The following is a 12,829-nucleotide window of genomic DNA, read 5'->3' on the forward strand; positions in this document are numbered from 1 at the left end:
ATTCATGTATAGGCTAGCTTCCTTTATGATCTCAGTGTTCTACTTATTTCTGTTATGTTCAGCATCTATCACATCACATGCCTAGAGTTAAGCTCTCTTTGGTCGTGGAACTAGCTCTTCCTAGCTTTATAGACTGCTCCCTGTCAAATCCTGGAGGTGGGAAGCAAGACCGAGTTGCCCTGATCTGATCCTCCCCTTCTCCCTTCCTTTTCTACCATGCTGGGGACTGAAGAGAGTCCACCACAATTCTAGGCAAGCTCTCCCTCGAACACTGAGGTCTAGCCTGGCCTCGTTTCTACCTCGGTACTTTGTTCACATCCTATTTTTGTAGTTGTTTTCGAGATAGACTCTCATGATAGAATCCAAGATGGCGCCCAACTTGCAATCTTCCTCCTCTAGCCTCCCTAGTACTGGATTCACAAGTGTGGCCAACTGCACAGGACTGGAAAAATAAAGTTTTCAAATCTTCAAAGCATGGGTTGGCATTTGGATAAGAGAGAAAACCTGTACTTTTTTGGAGTCTCCCCCCACTGTCAACTTACTTAAAAAGATGTTGAAGGAAGAGCTAATGGTCAGAAGTCAAAGGTGTTTAAAATCCTGAACTTCTCTAAGTTTCAAAGTCAAAAGAGCTTAGAAAAAAGTTTTGGTTTCCTTTAGTTCCACATGCCCTGACTTAGGACTCTTCTTGGTTCTAAGGCTTTGAAGCAAACAAGGCAATGGCTGTGTTCTAAGCTAAGGAATGACCACAGTAAGCAAGCCCTAAAAATGTTAGCCATCTTTAAGGCATGAGGGCTCCCTGTGGCTGCTTCTTGCTTCAAGCTATGTTTACTCTTAGCCCTTTTGAGAGCAAGGGTGGGTAGCAAAGCAGACCCTAACAGTTTAGATGAGAATGGCTCCCAGAGGTTCATATGTTTGAATGCTTGGTCCCTAGTTGATGAAACTGTTTGGGAAGGATTAGGAGGTGTGGTCTCGTTGGAGGAGGTGTATCACTAGGGCAGGATTTGAGATTTTGAAAGCCCACACCATTCCTGGTTTGCATATGCTTCCCTCCCCCACTGCCTTGTACTTATAAATCAAGATGTGAGTTCTCACATGAGCTCCAGCATCATGCCTACCTACCTGGTTCTCACATGAGCTCCAGCATCATGCCTACCTGCCTGGTTCTCACACGAGCTCCAGCATCATGCCTACCTGCCTGGTTCTCACANGAGCTCCAGCATCATGCCTACCTGCCTGGTTCTCACACGAGCTCCAGCATCATGCCTACCTGCCTGGTTCTCACATGAGCTCCAGCATCATGCCTACCTGCCTGGTTCTCACATGAGCTCCAGCATCATGCCTACATGCCTAGTGCTGTGCTTCCCACCACGGTGGTTGTGGACTCACCCTGGAAACCTTAAGCCCCACATAAACTCTGTCTTCTACAAATTGCATTGGTCATATTGTCTTATCTACAGCAATACAAGAGTAACAGACACAGACTTACAGACTATACTTTGGGTGGATATTCAACCTTGATGTTTCCAGAAGAATCCATTAATATAGCAACAGACACTGCAGACATTGCTGCCTGCTACATATAGTCTATACTATAAGCCTGTTTTCTACAGATTCTCCAAAGGCACATAGTTTTTAAGTGTTCATTTCTCTACTGTTGAAGAAAATAAAGTGGCAGAGACATTCTATCCAGGCAGGCACATGGGTTGGTTGGAGGCACAGTGATGAAGTCACAGGCTCCATCCACCCTTAAACTGGTTAGCATGGGGCCTGATCACAGCTGATTTTCCTAATGTGACTTAGAAATACCGACATTCGTCTTGAGAGCCAGCTGAGAAGTGCAGATGGCTCAGCATGTAGCTGTCACTCCAGGTGGGGAGGCAACGCCAAGTTCATGCTGGTAGCTCGTTCTAGGCTGCTACAAATGGCTTCCTTTCTGGTGGTGTTGAAAGCTGAAGGCTTCTCTTTCCATTTCAGGCATTGTTTGCTTAGGCTCTGATGTGAGAGGAGAGGAGGAGAAGGCATGGTTTGCCAAGCCCTTTCCTTGCTGAGATGAAAGGGGAGGATGGGCTGCCAGCTGAGAGGGCATCTGGGACATTCCATTGGCCACTGCACCCATGGGGTCAGAAAAGACACCTCCATCCCACCACAGGGCCAAGAAAGGTTTTGCCAGGACCTCCAAGGTCAAGGGCTTTTTTTTTTTTTTTTTTGAGAGGGGAAAAGAAAAAGCTAATGAAGGAAGCCACAAAGAGATGGCAAGGGGACCCAGTTTGCTAGTCTGTTGATAGCCATTTCCCATTGGCCTTTGTTATGTGCAAGACAATTAGGAGATACCCAAGGCTGGATTCCTCAAGGACAATAGCAAAGAAACAGCATTTGCAAGCATCTGCGACAGGTTCATAGATTAACTGGGTCATTGTCTCATTTGCACTCAGCTGGGACTGCCCTCCCTTGCCCTTCAGAAAGCAGTTGGCAGTTCATTCCAGAGTGTTGAGGAATCTGGGAAGATAATTGGTAAGTTCAAAAGCACCATTCAGAGACTAACCTGGGGTGACTGAGGTAGGATCACGCTGGGCAGCCAGATGACCCCAGTCATACATTTGATTTTGTTTTGTATATTCAAAGGTGATGCAAATCAAAAAAACCACATGACAATAACCAAGCAGCTTAGGGCCTGATACACATTCGAGAGTATCCATTTCTTCATTTCCAGTAAGAAAGTAAGTCAGTGTTGGGTCTGCTGGTCAACCTGAGGGTGGTCTGGAGAGATGGGTTAACCCACTGCCTATGAAGCCCGGCAGGCAAAGACTTGCACTGGCTGGATGCGGAGTGCACACCGCCCCCCCACTCCCTTCTAACATATCCATACTCCACTGTTATATTCAGGGCTTAGGGGTGTCCATAGTTTTCAGAGCTTGGAGGTTTAGATTTAGATGAGAAGTATCCTGATTTAAAAATCTGGGTCTGGGGAGATGGAGATGACTCAGTCAGTAAAGTGTTTGTCTTGCAACCATGAGGATCTGAGTTCCAATCTGAAGATGTTTCAAGAAAAGCATGCCAGCATGTTTTTAGTCAGTCCTTGGGAGGCAATGTAAGGTGGATCCCTGGAGCTCCATGGCCATCTAGTCTTGCCAGGGTCAGTTAGGGACAGCCCCTCTCACTCCTGTGGCGAGGGATCAAGGAAGGCACCTGGCATTGATCTCTGACCTCCAAATATATGTACACACATGAACATGTACATGTACATGCATATATGACACACACACACACACACACACATTAAGCACCGCTGTGGATCACATAATAATGTATCGCTCAATTTGGGGCTGCACATAAGATGGTGATCTCAAAAGATTATGTTGCTTAGTGACTACACAGCTGTCTGTCTCTCTGCAAGGACACGCCTAATGCTGCCACCCTTTAATGCAGTCCCTCACAGTGTAATGAGCCCCAACCACAAAATTACTTTGTTGCTTCTTCAAAACTGTAGCTTTGCCGGTTGTGGTGGCACAGGCCGGTGGGGTTTGCTGAAGGAGGCAGAGGCAGGAGGATCATGAGTTCGAGGCCAGCCTGGGCTACACATTTAAAACAGAACAAAACAAAACTGTAGTTTTGCTAGAGTTGTAGATCATAATGTAAATAACAGATATGTGACAGCCATGGGGGTCACGACACACAGGTTGAGGAATGCTGCTCTATGGAATGTTCACAAGGACACAGTCATTGCAGCCTCCGGTTAAAACATGGACAGAGATTTACTCTGAGAGCTAACTTCAGAACAAGCAAGGCCACCTGGTTGACCTCAGTGGTCACTGACATCCACCTGCATCCGAGGCTTCTGCTTCCATACAGTAGACGCAGACGGGAGGAAGGGTTGAGCCTGTCCCTTGTTAGGGCTGGCTCTGCCTTTCTAGTTATCCGTGAAGCTGAGGCAGGATAGAAAGATAAGGAAACTTGAAAGGACACAGAAGTGGGAAGGAGCCCTTCAGTCTATGGTCTGTTAAAGGCTCAAAGGCTGAGAGGCAAGGATTTCAGGGCTGGGAGAATTCCAGGGCTCAGTGGGGAATGAGCTTGTGTGAATGAGGACCTGAGTTCCATCCCCAGCACTCAAACAGAAAGCTGGGGGAGGTGCCTCAAGTCTGTAACCTCAAAGCTGGGGAGTGGGGACAGAGACAAGATGGGGGAGGGGATTTCTGGGACTCACGGCCAGCCAGTCTATGGTTCATTTCTATTTTAACATCATCCTTATGTAAAATATCTCTATATAAAAGGAATAATCTCTAGGTAGCCTTCATGGTGAATTTTGTTAACTAGAGTAGAATATCTCTCTCTCTCTCTCTCTCTCTCTCTCTCTCTCTCTCTCTCTCTCACACACACACACACACACACACACACACACACACACACGAAGCTGGACGAGGAAGGCAGCTATTACATCTACCTTATTCTCTTGAGAGGGTCTCTCACTGAACCTGGAACTAGACAAGACAACTAGCAAGCCCCAGTGATTTCAAATCTCAGCTCTCTAGAATGCTGGATTACAGGTCCAAGAGCCACTGTGCCTGACTTCATGAGGCAGGAGTTGGGATTTGAACTTTGGTCCTCATGTGTACACAGCAAGTGCTCTTACTCACTGAGCCATCTTCCCATCCCCTTTAAAAATCTCCTCTTAGCCAGGAGTGTACAGGCCTTTAATACCAGCACTCAGGAGGCAGAGGCAGGCAGATCTCCAAGTTTAAGGCTAACCTGGTTTACAGAAGGAGTTCCAGGCCAGCCAGGGATACATAGTGAGACCTTGTCTCAAAAACCAAACCAAAATGAAACAAATTGCTTCTTAATAAACTCCAGCTCTGGATTTTACTGACTTATCCAGAAATTCTTTTCTTTTAAAAAGTCAAGAATCCTGGCTCAACTTGAAAAGAGATGTTAAGAAAGGACTCCCGTTCTGGCCCCCAGGGACACAGCCACCCAGTCTTCATCCACCTTGTGGTGTTTGCCATCTACAGTTCCCCTTTCTACCCGTGTTCTGAGACGTCCTTCTGTGAGACAGAATCCCCACATCCTCTAGGATTCAATCAGCGTCTCGTCTATGACATTATTCTGTCAGTTCATCAGGAACTGGATTCTTTTCCTTTAATGTTCCAAAAGGAACACTAACAATGCGAGCAACAATGATTCATCCATCCAACAGGTGCTCCTTGATTCTGGTGTTGGGGACATCAGAAAGCCAGCAGAGCTCAGGGAACCCACATTTTAGCCAGCATGCCAATGTCTACAAGGAACATTTTAGGTCATCACCTCGTTTCAGGTTAGTTCTACAAAGCCAGCATGATCTCTGCTTTCTGGGTAGAAAAACTGGCTGATCAAGGTACAGCGACCCCTCCCCCATCTCCTCTCTCCAGAAAGCCCATCAGTGACTTTCAGCATCTAACTAGGGTCTGATAACCTGGCTCCTCCCACTGGCATTTTTGATGTGTCTTTCAATTTTAATCATTTCAAATAGAATTTATCCAGGGATGCCACCTATTGAGTTCCTATTTTGTGACATGATCCATGCTAATGAATAATAGATATCATCAAAACTATTATATGAAGTGGGCATTATTACTTTCCTTATTTTCGGTTTGTTCGAGACAGGTTTCTCTATGTAGCCCTGCCTATCCTGAAGCTCTCTCTGTAGACCAGGTTGGCTTTGAACTCACAGAGATCTGCCTCACAGAGTGCTGGGCTTAATGGCAAGTGCAACCTTGTTTATGAAGACAGTAGAGCTCAGAGAGGTGATTCTGCATCTTCAAGCCTCCGCAGAATATCATTGCCCGCCGCTAGAGGGCGCTGGCCCTGAAACTTGGTTTTTAGGCAGTGTGAGCTGCTCTCAAGTTAAACAAGGAGACCTTGACCTAAGTTAGGGGACTGGTGAAAGGAAAGGAAACAACCAACGACAGATGGGAGGGACACCCAAAGAAGTGGGAGATGCCACCAGCGAGTGGTAATGCCCTCTCCGACACACTGGGTCAGTAGCCGGTCACATCCCTTGGAGCGCCTGGCAACTGGCACCAAAGGCAGGTATCTCTGTGAGGTGGTCAGGGTCTTCTTTAAGCATCCAACCCAGCTTCTTTCATAGGACAGATTTAGGAAGGGAATTGCTTATCCCATCCAGACACTTGACATTGTATGGAGAAGACAAAACAAGAAATTGGCTTTCAGCTCCGAGGTCTAAGTCAAGTGCTGCTCTTCTCTTGACCTCTCCTGGGCGTAAGAAGAGTTGGGAGGCTCCGAAGCGGCAGACTTTCCCTGTTTACAGCATGTCCTATTGTCCTAGCGGGGTTTGCGGAAGGAAGCGTTTTCTTAAGGCTTCAAAATAAACAAGCAAGTAGGATGTGATCAAAAGCCATCAACTAAAAGGGTCCCTGGAGAAGTGCCAAGCAGAAGGACTCTTATCAAGGTGGGGCAGCCTTCCCCAGCAGCCTTCCTGTCAAATCAGCAGTCTGTCAAATGGACAGCAAGATAGAATTCTGTGTGGAAATTCTAGAATGTTAGGTCTGGGAGAGGCTTTGGCCGCCGCTGCTTTAAAAACTTGAAAGCACCAGCAAGGCAGAATGACTTATCCAAGGTCACCATGGCGACACAGAAGCACCATTCTGCCATCCTGAGAGCTAAACTGAAATTTTAAAATTACTGACTTACTAATGTTACATATCAGCAAACCTAGTTTTTCCTAAACGTTTAAAAACTTATGTCAGATTTTGTTATGCTAACAATCCTTAACCGAGTGAATAAAATTATGTCAATTTTTTTGTGTCTTATATTTACTCTTTCATTTTGATTAAAACATTTAAATGAACAACCTTTATAAGTCCTTAAACACTGCATATAATAGTGATAATAATAATAATAAAAAACTTCAATAAGTATAGTAAGATTATCAGTGCTGATCAAACTTTGCCAGTAAATTTATAAAGTTCTCTTAATAAATGACATATGCACTTTAAAACCAATCTAATTTTCTTTTTGCGCGTGCGCGCGCGCGTGCGTGTCTGTGTGTGTGTGTGTGTGATTAGGGAATGGGTCCTGTGTCTTTAGGGTCCAGGTCATTGGCTTTGCCAGGCTAGTGTCTCTGACTGACCCCAGGGCATACAATTTAAACTTAAATATTTAAATCTTTTAAAATTAGAACCACAAGTTTAATGTGTTATTATCCAGTAGACAGACTACAGCATCCAATATCTTAGATACTTTACAAACAAACTGTACAGATTGTCCCAGTGGTTCTGAATCTGTTCTCAGCAAGCAGTGGTGAGTCTGTCCATTTACTCTCTTTTTAAAAGTGAATCTGAAACCTCCAGGGTTAAAGGTGAGTCTGACACCAACCCTACAGAGAAGCTGCTATGGTGCAGGGCTGTGGAGACAGAATTGCTGGCAACTAGTAGTCTCTCAAGATGTCCACTCCTCCCAGATACACAAATTCTTACTGCAGTAGCCTCTCTCTGAGGTCCGAGAAATAAGGTTGCAGCTTGCTCATTCTGCTTGCTTGCTGTTTCCTGAACTTCCCCTCTTGTCCTAGTCTGCGAAGGACACCTGCTGGCACTCTCTGGGGGTGTCTTTGGCCCTAGTGTTCTGTGATCTCTGATTCCAATGGTTTCCACCACATAGTGTTTCCTTTGGCCTATGGTCAGCCTTTGGGCAGTTTTCCCAAGTAGCTGGTGTCAACACCCTTCTCCCTGCATCTTAGAAAGTTTTTGCAGGGTAAAATATTAAACTTAAAAAATCGTCTTAGCACATCAAAATACTAAGCTCTTTAATTGTATTCCAAGATGGTCTTTAAAACTCAATACCCGATATATCACAGAAGAGCAACCTTGATCTGCAAGTGACAGAATGAATTTTACAAACAAAATAAATATATTTACGCCCTTACACAGAACAGTATGTACAACAGCAGTTGATATTAGTAGCTCTGAACAGCTATGGATTGCCCCCCCCCACCCGGTGTAACCCGACACATACTGAACTGGTTTAAAGAAGCTTGACTGAAAGACCAATGGTTTATTCAATGGTGTTTTGTTCTCCCTTCAAACAGGAGGAAGCTTTTATTCTTCAAAAATAAAAATATTAATTTTGGTGCCGGGCATGGTGGCACACCACGCCTTTAATCCCAGCACTCGGGAGCCAGAGGCAGGCGGATTTCTGAGTTCGAGGCCAGCCCGGTCTACAAAGTGAGTTCCAGGACAGCCAGGGCTACACAGAGAAACCCTGTCTCGAAAAACCTAAAAAAAAAAGAAAAATTAAATTTGATGCAATCTTCCTTAAATCATGCAGGAAAGGAAGATAACAGAAGGACAAAGGCGTGCTTCCAGGGGGAAGAATATAAGCCAGGATAGTTTCCATAAGGCTAACAGATTAAAAGGTAAACTGAACAATAAAGATGAGAAAACACACAAACCATTAACCAAAACCCCCACAGCCGATATAACTGATTCAGACATGCAGGAAGGAGACAGGAAATGAAAATGCACACAGATCAACAAAATAGCACATTCCACAAAAGCTTCATATTTTCATATGAAGTAATATGAAAATGAGCCTTCTCAAGTGGAAGAAAATGCTGTTATAAAGGGAAAACTGCTAAGAGGAGATATGTCTGTTCTTATACAAGGTATACTTATCCTCTAATAAGGTGACATTATTGCTATAATATAAAAACCTCTCAGAGGGAGACAATGCTGCATGCGTCCATACAAGCCACCAAAAGAAAACTTGATTTTCAATACAGCAAAAGAAAGCCTTTATATAAAAACTAGTACTTTTTTACACTGTCTTCTAACGCCAGAATATGCTTGTCAATAACACATTTCAATTACAGTACACGCTGCGTGAATCTTGATGCCAGCCTGACTTTTAAACCAGCAGCAGTGTAAGCGTGAGACATATTTAACAGAAATATCAACATTTCAAATACAAAAGCCTCATGTAAAGAAAGATCACCTCCTATCCTATTTGACTCTAGAAACTGCATGGGACAAAGTTGTGTCACTAAGAAAGTGCATGTTCGCGGGCATTCTGGTGGTGTGAGAATACAAATGACCACCAGGCAAGAACTCATCTACTGAAAGGCACACTTCCATGTTAGTCATCTGTGTGACCTGACCTTGGCACTACTGGGATCAAAAGCAGCCCCTCCTAAGGTCAGCTTAATCTTAGAAGCCAGGGGCAAGGGCTTTGTGTCCTTGCCATAGTTCCAATTCTAGTCTATTGTAGAGTCCACCTTCCACCTAGGCCATTGTAAATTCCTGTGTATGGGTGTAACTCAGCTATCTACAGTTCTAAGTATCTACTCTGGTTTCTCCTTAGACCACAACCTTCCTTCTTCCTAGATAATGGTAAATTCCTGTGTAGGGCAGTGACTTAGCTATCCATGCCCAGGGTCGGCTAAAGGACTGACTGCCTAGGACTGGTGAAGAGTCTAACTTAGCTATACATCAAAAATTCAATCCTTAGAAGCACTCATAATAAAGCAATATTAAGGGAGAGCACACAGATTCATTTACCAACTAAAGCAAGGACATTGGAGCATTTGTCATACAGGATGTCATGGTTCCAGGAGACTAAGTTTCCATGAACTCACCTCGGGACTGTGCCCAGGCTTTTCGGCCTGTCAGGCGGGTCACTACTGGAGTGATGTAGCACCTTGCCCTTATGCTTCTTAGACCAATGCACAGAATGTCATCCCAGGGTTTACATAGACTAATGCACAGTAAAAGCACACAGGATAGCCCAGAAGAAAAACCTCCACATCTCACGTGTACTATACAACTGCCACTCGGTGGGACCTTTGTGTAATGAAAATATATTCCTGGGAGCCAATTTGGGGTTTCCTCTTATAGAATGGGACTGAGCAGTTTTTCTGTAAGGAAATTAAACTGTCACTTTAATTCTAGCCAACCTAGGTAAGACCCAAGTCTTTAAGTTACATTTAACAAGCATGAAAACCTAATTAAATCAAGCATCCATTCCTGGGTCAACTTTGTCCCTAAGCTGTGACCAGCAATCCTTTTCTTTAAATCTTACATAGATGTTCAGACAGCAGGGAAGCGAGAGGTATGTATTACTGAGGAGAGTAACAAGTAAAAGTGTTAAGACCTATTATGAGTTTTAAATTTTCTTATACAAATGAATTCAACACCATAATTCTTGCCCTTCTGTAAAAAGCTCACACGCAATTTTTACCAAATATAACCACATACAATAAGCAGTTTCAGTTCAATCTATCAAAAGGGTGATGGATTCTTCAGGTCATTCCCACAAGTATCTTCTGATTGAGCCCAACTTGGAGAAACAAATATAGACAAAGCTTTACGTGCTAATTACCAATGGCAGGTTCCTGTATTTAAAATCGACAGTTAGCCGGGCGTGGTGGTGCACGCGCCTTTAATCCCAGCACTCGGGAGGCAGAGGCAGGCGGATTTCTGTGTTCGAGGCCAGCCTGGTCTACAAAGTGAGTTCCAGGACAGTCAGGGCTACACAGAGAAACCCTGTCTCAAAAAAAAAAAAAAAAAAAAAAAAAAATCGACAATTAGTTTTCCTACAAACCCCTCCCCCGCACCCAGCAACCCCAGGTGCTCCAGTCCCACAGCTTGCTGATCTGAAGGAGTGTCCACAGTCCCACGGCTTGCCGGTCTGAAGGAGTGTCCACAGTCCCACGGCTTGCTGATCTGAAGGAGTGTCCACAGTCCCACGGCTTGCCGGTCTGAAGGAGCGTCTGTGTGGTCAAGCCCTGCTCCAGTAGCTTTGCTTCTACTGTGCTTTTCTGACATGCAGAAGTGAAGTTTTGGCTGATATATGTCCCAAGTTTCAAACCGTCCATTTTAACTTTTTAAGTTTCTTTGTCTTATTTATAGAAGGAAAGAAGCAACTGTTCACCACTCTGCGTCTCCAGTGGCTTTGGAAAATACATAATCTCTTCCATTAAGATTCATAATGCCATCCTTGAGATGAAATTTCCATTTATTTTTACTTCTGTGTATCTTATCATACTGGCAGACGACAACATTTTCTGTGTCAAAGAGTTCTTCCTGTCCTTCCTCGTCGCTTAAGTCATCTTCACTGTTGAGGGGCTCTTCTTCTACCTGCCCATCATCAGCTTCCTCTTCCTCATCCTCCTCATCACAGTCTTCATCTTCATCTTCCTCGGACGATGTATCCCCTGTTCCATCAACTTGCAGCACCAATGGAGCTTGCTGTTGGGCAGGCTGGACCTGTGGCTGCGGCTGTCCAGCTGCAGGCATCTGCGCTTGGGCCGGTGTGGGTGCTGCCACTGTGGTAGGAATGACCTGAGTCTTGTTTCCTGTAAATAAGATTTGCTGTGGCTGGATGATGCCACCCGTCTGTGGTGACATCCCTCCAGGAAGTGGGGCTAAGACCTAGGACAAACAAAACCACCTATTAGCAACTGGTTAGAGGGATCAAACGTCCAAATCCAAACTAATCATAATTCAGTTTTAAACATGAGAAATGTACATTCAGCTTAAAGGCACAGAATCTTAACTCAGTATAAGAGCACATAAGAAAGTGATACAACTACAGCAGCAGAGGCAGAAGCCCAAGAAAACGGATACCAAGGGGCTGGTAGGTAAAACTGCTTTACCTGCTGGATAACAGGTGCTTGGACTCCACCAGGCTGCATTTGTGGTATAACTTGCTGATGTAGAACAACTGACTGCTGAGGCTGCAAGATATACTGGGCACCGTTGGCTGCTCTGACCACCGGAAGCAGCTGGCCTGAATTTGTTAGTAGCTGAACAGGAGTCACGCCTGCAGGGAGTGCCAAGGTGGCAGCTGTAGCAGCAGCACTCGGAATACTTGATGCATTCATACGCTGTAGCAACTTAGAATCAGGAACAGTGACTGGTGGTGCCGTAGCTTGCTGTGATGCAAGAATAAGAACCGGTTGGGTCTGTGCTTGCTGAGGTACCGTTTGCTGAGATTGTGTTTGCTGCTGCTGCTGCTGGTGGTGGTGGTGATGCTGCTGAACTTGCAACAAAAGCTGCTGTTCTTCTGAATGAAATCCATCTACTGCCCTAGACTGCATTAGTTTATTCTCCCACAAAGTTTTTAGTTCCAGCAGGACCTGTTCATCCACTCCATCATCCAGAAAAATGTCTCGTACGTCATTAATAACATCTTCAATCACAGATCTATACAATTTAGGCACGGTGTTTGTGTTTGCTGAGTTCGCCATTTCCACACACAACACAAACAAGAGGGAACGAGATAGAAAGAAAGGAAAAATAAAATTAAAAAAGAAAAAAAAAAAAAAAAAAACCTGAGACCTGGAGGGTGACCCAAGTCGCCTGCCAAGAGTGGGGCCAAAAAAAAAAAAAAAAAAATCTCTCAATAAAACCGATCCAGAAGACGTAAGAGGCGGGAGACCAGGAGTAGGGGGGCACTCCTCCCACAGCTAAAATCCTCGAGAGTTGCCTAAAGAAAAAAAAAATGGGAAAAAAATTAGCTACAACCCCTTGGGGGTTAGGGGGTATCACCTGCTCCCCACTTGCCAAGGAAGGAAACCAACACTGGTCACTGCTCCTGGCGCACCACCGCTGCCGCCACTGGCTGCAGCTCCAGCCCTAATCAAATATATATATATATATATATATATATATATATATATATATATATATGTATATATATGTTTGGTTTTTTGTTTTTTTGTTTTTTGTTTTTTTTGAGACAGAGTTTCTCTGTGTAGCCCTGGCTGTCCTGGAACTCACTCTGTAGACCAGGCTGGCCTCGAACTCAGAAATCNNCCTGCCTCTGCCTCCCAAGTGCTGGGATT

The 12,829-nt window shown here is 44.6% G+C and overlaps 1 protein-coding gene across 1 annotated transcript; it reads right to left on the bottom strand.

Annotated features, from left to right (window-relative positions):
• Window positions 1-10,910: 10,910 nt before the first annotated feature.
• Window positions 10,911-12,232, bottom strand: LOC110324791 (transcription initiation factor IIA subunit 1-like). The gene is made up of 2 exons (XM_021202488.1): window positions 11,639-12,232; window positions 10,911-11,414 (listed from the first exon to the last, which is right to left on the bottom strand). The coding sequence occupies exons 1-2, from the start codon at window positions 12,230-12,232 to the stop codon at window positions 10,911-10,913; spliced, it is 1,098 nt and encodes a 365-aa protein (XP_021058147.1).
• Window positions 12,233-12,829: the final 597 nt, after the last annotated feature.

Source organism: Mus pahari, chromosome 7, assembly GCF_900095145.1.
Source record: "Mus pahari chromosome 7, PAHARI_EIJ_v1.1, whole genome shotgun sequence".
Classification (NCBI taxonomy): Eukaryota; Metazoa; Chordata; class Mammalia; order Rodentia; family Muridae; genus Mus; species Mus pahari.